This window comes from Salmo trutta, chromosome 18 (assembly GCF_901001165.1).
Source record: "Salmo trutta chromosome 18, fSalTru1.1, whole genome shotgun sequence".
In the NCBI taxonomy this organism is placed as follows: domain Eukaryota; kingdom Metazoa; phylum Chordata; class Actinopteri; order Salmoniformes; family Salmonidae; genus Salmo; species Salmo trutta.
Genome location: NC_042974.1, coordinates 23324912 through 23339547, shown reverse-complemented (window position 1 = coordinate 23339547; position 14636 = coordinate 23324912). Strand labels below are relative to the sequence as shown.

The 14636-nt window shown below is 40.5% G+C and overlaps 2 protein-coding genes across 2 annotated transcripts in view; one reads left to right on the top strand and one right to left on the bottom strand.

Annotated features, from left to right (window-relative positions):
- The window catches only part of LOC115153037 (insulin-degrading enzyme-like), a 53201-nt gene extending 49480 nt beyond the window's left edge, over positions 1-3721 (bottom strand). The window contains exons 1-2 of the mRNA XM_029698056.1: positions 3624-3721; positions 3297-3397 (exon numbers count right to left, since the gene is read on the bottom strand). Of these exons, the coding sequence (XP_029553916.1) occupies positions 3297-3325 (29 nt within the window). The 5' untranslated portion in view covers positions 3326-3397; positions 3624-3721. The remainder of the gene's footprint in view (positions 1-3296; positions 3398-3623) is intronic.
- A 104-nt stretch (positions 3722-3825) lies between these two features.
- Positions 3826-14636, top strand: part of LOC115153038 (kynurenine 3-monooxygenase) — a 35252-nt gene continuing 24441 nt past the window's right edge. The window contains exons 1-5 of the mRNA XM_029698059.1: positions 3826-4029; positions 4628-4697; positions 5974-6071; positions 10321-10410; positions 14233-14281. Coding sequence (XP_029553919.1) covers positions 3958-4029; positions 4628-4697; positions 5974-6071; positions 10321-10410; positions 14233-14281 — 379 coding nt within the window. The 5' untranslated portion in view covers positions 3826-3957. The remainder of the gene's footprint in view (positions 4030-4627; positions 4698-5973; positions 6072-10320; positions 10411-14232; positions 14282-14636) is intronic.

Below are 14636 nucleotides of genomic sequence, written 5' to 3'. Positions count from 1 at the left end.
CTCTATAACTTATCGGTTCATACCCCACTGTGATATGCAATAAGGCCGTGACAACAAAAAGACAGTCACACAGTGGTCAAATAAATGCAACTACACATACGTTTGTTTCATCACAAAACCAGTGAAGTCCACAAAGCATATATTACATACAAACAGTTATATCACCTGCAGCATGGTCAAGCAAGTTAATGTTTTCAATAGTTTACTAAACAAGTACTGATTTAGAACTACAGAGTTACCGCATGTCAGCACAAAGACAACAGGAGCACTGCTATTCCAGCACCATTTCAACTTAAACATCATCAAATAAACAAGGCTAAATATGCTTAGTTTAATACAGTGAAAACAAACTTTAAGATGGCAACAAAAAATCTTGTCCAATCAATGTTGCTAAATATGTGGCTGTCCATGGTACTGATTTCTGTGTGTGTGTGCATGCACAAGTAAAACCAAAAATGTTGACTCACCTTACTACTTGAACTCCAAAGCCCTCCTCTCCTTCATGTTGGCAAAACGGTCTATGGCTCATGTCATACAGTACACTTTTCGTTTTTGTTGAGGCTACCCAGCTAAAATGCTTGCTAGCATGACTTCCTTGCATGGGCAACAATGAACCAGCTAAGTTAGCTCGCCAGTTAACGAGAGCCTAGCTAATTTTCCCCCAACATCAGACACCCCCTAACTTTGGACACTCTCGTGGTTAGAGGATTAAATAACCTTGAGCTCAATATTTAAGTGGACTGGAAAATAACGGTAAATTTTGCGACTAAAGATACCCTTCTAGCTAGCTGACCACCGATTTTCATTGCAATTTATGTAAGTTAAGTTAGGTTTTAAGAGTTTAAAAAAGTGGGACACACTGTATATTGTAAAATACGACTGCCGACAGACCACAAGTAATTTAATATGCAACTTTTTACCTCTAAAATATAGCTAACGGATTTTAGGCAATACATTTTTTTTTTACGAAATACTAGCCAACTAGTCAATTATTCAGTAAACACTTCGGATATGAGGTTGGGGTCTCTTTTTTTTAACAAACTTAAACGGATATATCTTGTAATTGAACAAAATAGTAAGGTGGCCAATAACTGGGGACTGTATGCCGATAATACCGGATGTATTTTTTTTTTCTTAACCGCTTAACAAAAAGCTGATAGTAGCAGTATTTCCACTGAAATGTCAAACATGCTAATTGCTAACCCATTAGCTAACATTTTTACAACACCAATAATCACAAAACATTGATGGCTTGATCACAAGATAACACTGTTGAAGGTAATATATTTCTTAAACGCTGTTGAATATGCCGATAATACGGGTGCTACGCTACTAGGCTACATATTGAACTTCAGTGTCAGGCCAGTGGCACAACATATTCATCTATGATTAAATCAGAATCGACATCATAATCATTGGCCTGTACAGTGAACTAAATCAAAACTACAAGTCCAAATCTCCATCTCCATCCATGGCTTAGGAAAGGGCCAATTTAACAAGTTGCTGGGGCGGCAGCGTAGCCTAGTGGTTAGAGCATTGGACTAGTAACTGAAAGGTTGCAAGTACAAATCCCCGAGCTGACAAGGTACAAATCTGTCATTCTGCCCCTGAACAAGGCAGTTAACCCACTGTTCCTAGGCAGTCATTGAAAATAAGAATTTGTTCTTAACTGACTTGCCTAGTTAAATAAAGGTAAAACATTTTTTTTAAAGCTAGCTATTGCTGGACATCAACTTAAGCAGACCAGAAATAGACTGTCTGAAAATAACTGTTTGCAAAGAAAGTGATTTGATTGGTCTGAAGCCAAATCCAAACTGGCCTCCCTTGGAGAGCGTTTTGCTGCAGTTGATCTCAGCTCAACGCTGATTGGCTAATTGTTTTATTTATTTATCTTTCAAGGGAAGCTAAACGCTTGCTGTCGTCAATAAATCAAATGCAACTACATGTTATAATATTTAGGTCCAGACAGCGTCAGATACATGGGCTACACATACTGAGACAGAGGGGCGCTGTTTCCCTCGTTCGGTTTTACTGCTGCGACACAACGTACATATAATTGTGTACAGTGCAATAAATGATAGGCAGTACACACACAAAAAACATTGTTGACCAATTTAGCCTTGAAAAAATAAACAAATAAATTACAATATCTTATATAAATACTTTTAATTACTCTTTGGATTATAACTAGTATACAATATATCGATAATTGTGCAAGTTTTCCATCATTTCCGCACTAATTATTAATTTACAAAGTATACAGGACGGAACTTTTATTCTGAAAGATGCCAAAAATGAGTGACATGGAAGTAGTTTACCTGCTTCACAGCGGTCAGAAAAGGTGATGAATTTATTTTGCAATGACCATGGAAATAAAATAATAGGAAATAGGTGCCTATTTTTAATTATTTTAGAATGCAAAGATAAAATAAATTGATTTTCGTTCTTCTCATTAACGCCAAATGATTGCATCTTGTTTGCACACACACCCTTTTTTGCCATCAGAACAGCCTCAATTCGTAGGCTTATGGACTCTACAAGGTGTCGAAATCGTTCTACATGCTGGCCCATGTTGACGCCAATGCTTATCACAGTTGTGTCAATTTGGCTGGTGGACCATTCTTGATACACACAGAACTGTTGAGCGTGAAAAACGTATTAGCCTTACAGTTATTGACACACTCAAACCGGTGCGCCTGGCACCACATACTACCGTACCCCGTTCAAAAGCACTTCAATCGTTTGTCTTGCCCATACACCCACTGAATGGCAATTGTATCAAGGCTTAACAATCTTTCTTTAACCTGTCTCCTCCCCTTCATCTACACTGATTGGCGTGGATTTTACATCAAAGGGATCATAGCTGGTCCGTTTTTTGTACACTCAGTGTACATTCCTCATTTGCACAAGGTTACTACTAGGCCACTTTTTCCTTCTTGCAACGCAATACTTAAACCACTAGAAACTGCATGTGCATGGTCTGAAGTTTGCAGGAGGATAAGCACATTCTCACGTCAATTTCAGTTTTTATAAATGCTAACTTTTGCAGGAACTGGCGCACGCATGGTTTAGGGAATTTTTGTGTGCATTCGCACACAGGTGAGCTAATGAAAGGCTACAACAAAATTGTGAAACCTCTGGGGTTCCACGAGGAGAGGTTTCATAATCACTGGCCTATTGCAACAGTATCCTTTTTTTAATTCTCAAGTCAAATAGTTTGAGAAATGTTTCAACCCATACGAATCGAAAAATAATTGTTCCTATCCCTGAAATGTGTGTGGGTGCTTTATGCTTACATGACCAGTAGAGGGAACAACAGACTCATATTTATCGATCCCAGCGATGGGCGAATGCAGAGCAGTTGAATGTAGGCCTAGTCTCTGTGGATCTTTTGTCTCTGAAAAGTTCATCACAATACAGCATGAGCAATTTAAATTAAACCAGCATCCAATGGTTGAATTTCAGAGTAAATGTGTAACTTCTCCTAATGTCAGTATAGGCATAATTAGGGATCTATGCTATTTTGTTTCACAAGATTGATTAGCGGAAAACTATACTAAATCTGGACCACAGACATTTTTTTCATTGAAGTGATGATTTTTTTTTTACGACGACATAATCACCTATCAGATCATTCACACAGCAGTTCCTAGTAAAAGGTGTGTAAATCCAGCGGCTCTTGTAATCTTTCTGTTTCTGTGTGCGCTTCAGCTGCTCATGGGGAAATTCCTCAACTCTGAACTATCTCTCTGTTTTGTTTGCATTGTGAGGAAAAGCGAACCAACCACTGCGAGGATGACATTTATGAGATCCGGGTCGCGCCTCCCTCAAAACCCTGAGTGTCACAGTAAAAACGTTTTAATTTCATCGGCTCAGGCAGGAATTGATTTCACTGTCCAAGATCACTGAAAGGCAAAACGGACCCTGCAAGACTCCAGTATAACGACATAAACTACAATGGATTATTCAACCAATTTCAGCAAATCAACCAGCAAGAAAAAAGTGGTGGCTGTGGTGGGAGGTGGTTTGGTAAGAAGTCAAAATGAAAGTGTGAATAATGTAAACAGGCTGCTGATATTTGCTGTTATGAAAACCTTGTCACAACATGAACAATTTATCTAATCTATGTGTAATCTATTAATAAAATATAAATGTAATCTATGTAAGTGTAATCGGAGCCTTATTTTCTTGAGGTTATAGGACAATTTTGGGCTTTGCCAATTTGCTAAACTGCAGATGGCATTGACTCAATAGGGTTGATTGTGAAAAAGGCAGGTCTGAGCGAACAGTATTTTGGTTGTAAACAAACAGTATCATTTGTTAAACTTTTCCTTGTAGGCCTCTTAAAGCAACATCATGTAAGGAAGAGTAAAGCCTAACAGTAATTGACACTTTAAACTAACTCGGTCCCTGTTGTAGCCTACCATTGACAAAGCAAAGTGCCCTAAGGTCAATATGACTGTTTTGATCTCTTCCTTTGATATTGCTGTGCCGCAACCATGTACATTTTTAAAAATCCATTTCCATTTTTATCACAAGTGCTAAAAATGAAAATAGATGCTGCCTGCACCATAAACTAATGCAAAAACATGCAAGCCTTTAACAGACTCAATCAACCCTCTTTCAGGTTGGCGCCTTGAATGCCTGCTACTTTGCAAAAAGAGGTTTTCAAGTAGAGGTCTTTGAATCTCGAGAAGGTAAACACTTGATTACACAACATATAAAATGCTTCCTCTTATTTTGAACAGCTACAAAGTAGTCTGCATCTATTTTTGGAAGTATGCACTGCATGCAGTCATTAGTCATTACAATATTCCTAACAACAAAGCACAATCCCAGCTAGCAATGAGGAATTGGCCCAGAAGCATCCCTCTTCCGGTGGGCCGGAACTGATTGAATCGGCCCGGAATCGGGTATCGGACTCGGCCCGGAATCAAAATGAATCACTGCCCAGAATCGGCCCAAGTACATCGGGCCAAATTTGCCGGAATCTTACCAGAATCCCCCCAGAAGCGGCCCGATGCAAATTTGAATAAATGTATGCAAAATTAGCCGATTTTAGTCATTTTAAATATTACTATTATACATACAAAAAAAAACATTTGGTGTCGGAGGAAACACCATACACCTGGTGACCGTGTCAGCGTGCATGCGCCTGGCCTGCCACAGGAGTCGCAACAGCACGATGGGACAAGGAAATCCCGGCCGGCCAAACCCTCCCCTAACTCGGACCATGCTGGGCCAATTGTGCGTCGCCTCATGGGTCTCCCTGTCGCGGCCGGCATGGGTCTCGAACCAGCATCTGTAGCAACGCAGTTTGCACTGCGATGCAGTGTCTTAGACTGCTGCGCCACTCAGGAAGCTCCATCCACAAAGTTTTTTATGCTTATCAATTGCCTTGCACAAAGTATCAAAATACTAAAATACTACACAGGACTCTTAAAGAATTTCATTTAAATGATCATTTTATTTTTTGATCACAGAAACAATGATAAATAAGGAAAAATAAATAATGAAATGTTAATTACATAAAGCAGCCAGTGTAATCATCTGTGTAGAGAGTAGCCCCAATTGGCCTGAGTCCCAAGTAATACATTTGGGCCAGATAACTCACACCGGAATCGGCCCGAACTCAATCCCTACATCCTAGCCATAAGTAATACTGCTGAAGGCTGCCTAGACTCGGGCCACATGACGTCAGCCGAGTCTGACTCTCAGCCGAGTGCCCCGACGCTCAGCCAGAATCGGCCCAGATCCACTGTGCTAGCTGGGATGGCTTCTGTCCTGGTAGCAATCAAACAGCAATCTAAGCATGTATTTCAATATAAGTTATGATTGGCATATGACACTGGTTTCACAAGCATTCGTCAGATGCAGTGAAATGACATTTGGATTGACAAGTAGCTTGTTTATGTTAGACTTGAGTATCGTCATACCTGAATGTTTGATCTCTCCATCTCTGATCCTGACCAGATATCCGCCAAGCCAAAATAGTCAAGGGAAGAAGCATCAATCTAGCTCTATCTCACAGGGGTCGCCAGGCATTGAAACAAGTGGGAATGGAAGACACGGTATGTTGTCCTGTTCTGTTCTTCTTGGCTACCACTGTGGGAAATTCAATTCCTAGTCTCAACAGCACGTAAGCAATGAAAACGGAAACAGGCAGCCACTCTTTGTTGTTATTGTACTGTATTCATAATGATGAAACATTCAAATGCCCAGGCCCCCTGGGTACATCCGGACTAGCCACCTGTACTCACAGTTCTCTAAAATGTTATATTCTGCTAACTAAGGTCAGCAATTATATTATTTCATTGGGCACACTTTTGATGCACCAGGGGTGTTATGTATGCCGTGGCAGGCACAGCGTCAGAAGATTGTTTTACACTTCCATGGCTTTTCTGCATGACAGGGTCTGGTTTGCTTCGCCAGCTTTTCAAGTAAACCTTCAAGGGCAGTCATGATGAGGGACAGAATGAACTTAGGTAGCCCATATTTAGAGCCAAGAATATCCACTTTCCTGAACTATGGCCGAACGGATAGATGTGTTTTAAATGTTTTGCCAATTGTTGTTGCTAGAGAACTATAATGGCGCCGGACGAGATGGCTGATGTTTGACGGGCTCCTAACCAACTGTGCTATTTTGTTTGTTTTTTCGCATTGTTTGTAACTTATTTTGTACAAAATGTTGCTGCTACCGTCTCTTATGACCAGAAATAACTTCTGGACATCAGAACAGCATTTACTCACCACAAACTGGACAAAGATTTTTTCTTTAAACCTGTTGGGGATAGGGGGCAGTATTTGCACGGCCGGATAAAAAAGTACCCGATTTAATCTGGTTACTACTCCTGCCCAGTAACTAGAATATGCATATAATTGTTTGATTTGGATAGAAAACACCCTAAAGTTTCTAAAACTGTTTGAATGGTGTCTGTGAGTATAACAGAACTCATTTGGCAGGTCAAAACCTGAGAAGATTCCAAACAGGAAGCGCTCTCTCTGACCATTTCATGGCCTTCTTGATCATCTCTAACCAAAACAGGGGATCTCTGACATAACAAGACATTTTCTAACGCTCCAATAGGCTCTCAGAAGGCGCCAGAACGATGAATGGTGGCTTTGCAGGCCATGGCTGAAAAACATTAGCGCATTTTGTAAGTGGTCGATCTGAGGACAATGAGACTGGAGGCGCGTGCACGAGCCGACACCATGTTTACTTTCTCTCTCTTTGAACGAAAACAACGACTCCCAGTCGGAATATTATCGCTTTTTTTATGAGAAAAATAGCATAAAAATTGATTTTAAACAGCGTTTGACATGCTTCGAAGTACGGTAATGGAATATTTTGAATTTTTTTGTCACGAAACGCATCGGGCGCCACCCTTCTTTACCCTTCGGATAGTGTCTTGAACGCACGAACAAAACGCCGCTATTTGGATATAACTATGGATTATTTGGAACCAAACCAACATTTGTTATTGAAGTAGAAGTCCTGGGAGTGCATTCTGATGAAGAACAGCAAAGGTAATCAAACTTTTCTAATAGTAAATCGGAGTTTGGTGAGTACCACACTTGGTGGGTGTCAAAATAGCTAGCCTGTGATGGCCGGGCTATCTACTCAGAATATTGCAAAATGTGCTTTCACCGAAAAGCTATTTTAAAATCGGACATAGCGAGTGCATAAAGGAGTTCTGTATCTATAATTCTTAAAATAATTGTTGTGTTTTTTGTGAACGTTTATCGTGAGTAATTTAGTAAATTCACCGGAAGTGTTCGGTGGGAATGCTAGTCACATGCTAGTCACATGCTAATGTAAAAAGCTGGTTTTTGATATAAATATGAACTTCATTGAACAAAACATGCATGTATTGTATAACATAATGTCCTAGGATTGTCATCTGATGAAGATCATCAAAGGTTAGTGCTGCATTTAGCTGTGGTTTGGGTTTATGTGACATTATATGCTAGCTTGAAAAATGGGTGTCTGATTATTTCTGGCTGGGTACTCTGCTGACATAATCTAATGTTTTGCTTTCGTTGTAAAGCCTTTTTGAAATCGGACAGTGTGGTTAGATTAACGAGAGTCTTGTCTTTAAAATGGTGTAAAATAGTCATATGTTTGAGAAATTGAAGTAATAGCATTTCTAAGGTATTTGAATATCGCGCCACGGGATTACACTGGCTGTTGAGTAGGTGGGACGCAAGCGTCCCACTGGCCCAGAGAGGTTAATGAGTCCGATGTAAAGGATATACTGCTTTATCGGGAACGGGCCCAAATCCCCGTCATTTGCATGAAGAAAAGACGGAGAAAAAGGGGGCGGAGGTTGGGCTGCCTTCTGAGAATTTGTAGGCGAGTGAATGAACCTCCACTACCATCTGTTCTATTGGCCAACGTGCAATCATTGGAAAACAAAATGGATGATATACGATCAAGACCATCCTACCAACGGGACATTAAAAACTGTAATATCTTATGTTTCACCGAGTCGTGGCTGAACGACAACACGGATAATATAGACCTGGCGGGATTTTCCATGCATCGTCAGGACAGAGAAGCTACGTCTGGTAAGACGAGGGGAGGGGGTGTGTGTCTATTTGTCAATAACAGCTGGTGTGCAATGTCTAATATTAAAGAAGTCTCAAGGGAGAGTACCTTTTGATAAGCTGTAGACCACACTATCTACCAAAAGAGTTCTCATCTATATTATTTGTAGCCGTCTATTTATCATCACAAACTGATGCTGGCACTAAGACCGCACTCAACGAGCTGTATAAGACAATAAACAAACAAGAAAATGCTCATCCAGAAGTAGCGCTCCTAGTGGCCGGGGCATCCGTTTTATTTCATTTCTACCAGCATGTCACATGTGCAACCAGAGGAAAAAAACTGTAGACCACCTTTACTCCACACACAGAGATGCATACATAGCTCTCCCCCGCCCTCCATTTGGCAAATCTGAACACAATTCTATCCTCCTGATTCCTGCTTACAAGCAAAAACTAAAGCAGGAAGTACCAGTGACTCGCTCAATACGGAAGTGGTCAGATGACGCGGATGCTACGCTACAAGACTGTTTTGCTAACACAGACATTCACAAAGCCGCAGGACCAGACGGATTACCAGGGCATGTACTCAAAGCATGTGCGCACCAACTGGCAAGTGTCTTCACTGACCTATTCAACCTCTCCCTGACTGAGTCTGTAACACCTACATGTTTCAAGCAGACCACCATAGTCCCTGTGCCCAAGGAAGAGAAAGGTAACCTGCCTAAATGGTCACCGCCCTGTAGCACTCACGTTGGTAGCCATGAAGTTCTTTGAAAGGCTGGTCATGGCTCACATCAACACCATCATCCCGGATATCCTAGACCCACTCCAATTCGCATACCGCCCCAACAAATCCGCAGTCTCAATCGCACTCCACACTGGGGCCAAGCTTCCTGCCACCCAGGACCTAAATACTAGGTTATGTCAATGGAAAGCTCCCAAAAATTGTCATAGACTCCAGTCATCCATAGACTGTTCTCTCAGCTACCGTACGGCAAGCGGTACCGAGCGCCAAGTTTAGGACCAAAAGGCTCCTTAACAGCTTCTACCCCCAAGCCATAAGACTGCTGAACAATTATTCAAATGGCCACCAGGACTATTTACATTGACCCCCCCCCCCCCCCCCACTCGCTGTTTATTATCTACAGTATGCCGTCTTTACCCCTATGCTAGTTCTGAACGTCACATGCTAATGTAAAAAGCTGTTTTTTTATATAAATATGAACTTGATTGAACAAAACATGCATGTATTGTATAACATAATGTCCTAGGAGTGTCATCTGATGAAGATCATCAAAGGTTAGTGCTGCATTTAGCTGTGGTTTGGGTTTATGTGACATTATATGCTAGCTTGAAAAATGGGTGTCTGATTATTTCTGGCTGGGTACTCTGCGGACATAATCTAATGTTTTGCTTTCGTTGTAAAGCCTTTTTGAAATCGGACAGTGTGGTTAGATTAACGAGAGTCTTGTCTTTAAAATGGTGTAAAATAGTCATATGTTTGAGAAATTGAAGTAATAGCATTTCTAAGGTATTTGAATATCGCGCCACGGGATTCCACTGGCTGTTGAGTAGGTGGGACGATTTCGTCCCACATACCCTAGAGAGGTTTTAAGGGCTTGTAAGTAAGCATTTTGGCCCGTGTGACAAAGTTTGATGTGATTTAGTGCTGGATTCCTTTTTCAATATGTTTGTCTTCATCATGTTATTGTCGATACACTGACAATGTAATTCCATGAGCAAATCTGACCAGTTTGATTTCTTCTCTAGATTGTCTCCAAAGGAATCCCCATGCATTCCAGAATGATCCACTCTTTGAATGGGACACAGTACCCCATTCCTTATGGCAAGAAAGGCCAGGTAACTCTGCTGCTGCAACGCCTACACACACCACACTGTAACTCCCATTCGATAGATTAAGAATTAATTCTACACGCAAGTATGACCATTATCTTGTAGCACAGTAGTCTGTCAGCCATTTGTATTATTTTTGTATAATTACAGTTTCTTAAATACATCATTGAGTACGGTTACATGCACAAAATGATACGATTATTATTAATAGTCAGATTAATATAATAGTTTGATGTAAATGTTTACATGCTTTGCAAGAAGAACGATTTCCCCAATAATCCTGTTTACATGGACACATCTGAAATCAGACTACCTGATGGGACTTTGATAAATGTAGAAAGTCAGCAATCAAAACACACGTTCTAACAAAGCGAACATGTTATTTTTGTGAAAACTAATTGATTCTGAGTTCGGACATATAAAGTTTGTATGTGAAAACTATTTCCAAGATGCATACTTTCAGTTTTCCGAACTCACTTTACTCGTGCAAAAGAAGGAAGCTTGCGCTTCTCGTGCTGACACGTGTGCAGATCACAGCTCTCTTAGACATCTGTAGCATAATGGTCGTTCTTGAATTGTAATTCATTTGGGCATGGCACTTTTTCTAGATGTCTTTTCTTTCTATACAACATATGAAATACTTTTTTGTTTACTTTCTAACATTGAAAATAATAGATCGATATCTCTAAATTTCCAAAATATGTCACTTTAACGCCACGCATCACTACTGGGACAAACCAATTTTCTTGCCCTAAGTACTTCAAGCAATGCATAAAAAAGGTGCAGTATAAAGGACTTGCATTATGTTTTATCATTGATAAACAGTTCAATACATAAACAGTTAAAGAGTGCCAAAGTGGTGGAATCTGTGCTGAGTGCTGTTATAATATGGGTCATTCTTGAATTGGAGTGGCATTTGCGTCCCTTGCCTTTGCAACCACAAAAAACATGGTTGCAAAGGCAAGAGATGCAAATGTCACTTCACCACTTTGGCATTCTTTCATCATAGAAAGTGCATTGAGACACAAACAATGGTCAATGGCCTCAGATTTACTGAATCAACAGGACCTCTTCCACCCCAAAGGGACTCTGTTAATCATTACACTTCTATTCAACAAGGATCAAAGGGAATGAGGTTTGTGTGATTCATCATCTCAAAAGTCCCCTAAACAAAGCAGGTCTTTATTTAAATCCCAGAATACTTGATTTAATTTAATTTAAGTCGCAAAAACCATCAAGCGCTATGATGAAACTGGCTCTCACGAGGGCCGCCACAGGAAAGGAAGGATAAGTTCATTATTTACAAGCCTCAGAAATTGCAGCCCAAATAAATGCTTCACAGAGTTCAAGTAACAGACGCAGCTCAACATCAGCTGTTCAGAGGAGACTGCGTGAATCAGGCCTTCATGGTCAAATTGCTGCAAAGTAACCACTACTAAAGGACACCAATAAGAAGAGACTTGCTTGGGCCAAGAAACACGAGCAATGGACATTAGACTGGTGGGAATCTGTCCTTTGGTCTGATGAGTCCAAATTTTAGATTTTTGGTTGCAACCTCCGTGTCTTTGTGAGATGCAGAGTAGGTAAACAGATCTCTGCATGTGTGGTTCCCACTGTGAAGCATGGAGGAGGAAGTGTGGGGGTGTTTTGCTGTTGAAACTGTCAGAGATTTATTTAGAATTCAAGGCACACTTAACCAGCATGGCTACCACAGCATTCTGCAGCAATACACCATCCCATCTGGTTTTCGCTTAGTGGGACAATCATTTGTTTTTCAACAGGACAATGACCCAACACACCTCCAGGCTGTGTAAGTGCTATTTGACCAATAAGGAGAGTGATTGAGTGCTGCATCAGATGACCTGGCCTCCACAATCACCCAATTGATTGTGGTTTGGGCTGAGTTGGACCGAAGAGTGAAGGAAAAGCAGCCAACAAGTGCTCAGTATATGTGAGAGCTCCTTCAAGACTGTTGGAAAAGCATTCCAGGTGAAGCTGGTTAAGAGTTTGCAAAGCTGTCATCAAGGCAAAAGGTGGCTACTTTGAAGAATCTAAAATACTTTTTGATTTGTTTAACACTGTTTTGGTTACTACATGATTCCATATGTTATTTCATAGTTTTGATGTCTTCACTATTATTCTACAATGTAGGAAAAAAATTAAGAAAAACCCTTGAATGAGTAGGTGTGTCCAAACCTTTGACTGGTACTGTAGGTTCTCACAGTGTGAATAGTCAGTTAAAGCTGGAATCTTTAATGGTGAAACTGCCACGTCCGTTTGCGATATTACAATAACATTGATTTTTTTCTCGCTCTTTCATCATTGCACGTGTGATAGAACAGCAGCAAATGAACTGCACTGTTTTACAACAATGCGAGATGCTCCCCAGCTCTGCTTCATCAAAAAATAACAACGGCCATGGGGCAGCAGTGGCGCTTTTTCCCTTACTGCGGATTATATCTTTAAACCAATCATTGTTAATTTTGTGAATAGGTGTTCATTTGAGATGTAACCAGACCTGTGGTAAAATACTATAATTTGAAATACTTTAGCTGTGCTTTATTGAGCTTGCTTTGTGAAATGGAACCAAGAGAAAAATCGCCAAAGTGCAAACCCTGCCTACTTGGCACTCCATGCAGACTAAAGCAAATGCTTAAAGTATTTGAAAGAGTACAACTAGTATTTGAACTCGTGTCTGCGCTGGTCACAGTGGCTGCTGAGGTCAAGGAGGGTCATAATACAGACCTGAAACAAAGCCCAATGTACCTGTCACCCCCCCAGGTAAGTGTTATTTATTTTCGCTTGAGAGGAAGCTTTTTCATCTGTTACAAAGTTTATGACTTCAGACAACACTGTTAAATGTACACCATCCCACCGTGACCATTGCAGACATTATTTCAAATAGTATTTCAACAAGCAAGCTCAATCAAGCACAGCTAAAGTTTTTGAAATTATAATATTCGAACACCTGTCTTGTCCAGTGTGGTGTAAACTTACCAACATTGTCACATGTTTCTGTTTGGTTCTGTACCTATGATAGATGACATGAGCTGTAATTCCACCCCATATTAAAGGTGATAATCAGCTCAGGACAGGTACCCTGCAATATGATGATGGAGGGGAGCCCTATTGTCTACACAGAGCTGTTGGGAGTCGTGTTTTTGAAAGGGGTTAACCTCTGTTCTATTCTGTCTTTAAAGAGGAACTATATTTAGGCAAATATCTTCATAGTAGCCCACTAAACTCAGTAATCCCTCTGTCATTAAGAGAAGTGGGAAGACAGGATGCTAGGAAAAAATGTAGACGAGGAAAAAGTGAATAACAAAAGAGGAGACACGATCAGACATATAAAAAGGTTATGGGAAATAATTAGGGGAGGTCGGCTAGGCAGAGAGTGGTGATGGGTAAAGGGGTGGAGGGAGAAGACATGCTAGCTAATTCGAGAAGTATTTATTTCTTCCGTGGGAAAGAGAGGGATTTTATTCTACCCAATTGTTCAAGTAAAAAGGGCACTTCCGATGGATGTTCCACTAAATCAATTATCCCATCCACTCAACACTTCAAAAGATGATTTGAACCAAAGCTTACTCATGCTATCAACTCAGTAACTCTTACTAGACAATAGACAAACTCCCCGATCCCACTCACATTTCAGTCACTGAATGTTTTAAGACTCCCGAGCATTGCTTCTAAATGTATTTGAAATGTATTCATTGTTGACATTTTCATAAGTATGTTTTTGTATAAAAAAAGTGATGGTGTCAGTGTTACAGGGTCACATTATTCTGTGTAGTTGAGAGGTACTGTAACAGCCTGTTCTCTTTTCAGTACATCCTGTCTGTCGACAGAGCCAACCTCAACAAAGAACTGTTGTCAGGTAGGAGAATGAAAATCCTTATTCCCATAACGCCTGAGGGGTATACTTCTATTGAAGAAAGATCTACTCTGGGTTTTCTAAAGCTAGCCAGCTTCAGTTAGATTCACATTCCAGTTTAGGCTTCATCCATACTACAACAGTGGCTATTGCTTGTCCGCCTGCCGCTAACTCTAGCAGGTTTGGAACTGCGAGTGGATGTCGCACATACCTAGTCGAACGCCAGACTCTTCATTGAGGCAATGCTGAAACATCTGTCTATGGGCGAGTCAGTGCCACATTTTTAATTTATGCCGAAATCAAAATGAAAGAAAAGTTAGCTTGCAAATTCAGCAGGCTATGGCGTTAAATGGGCTTG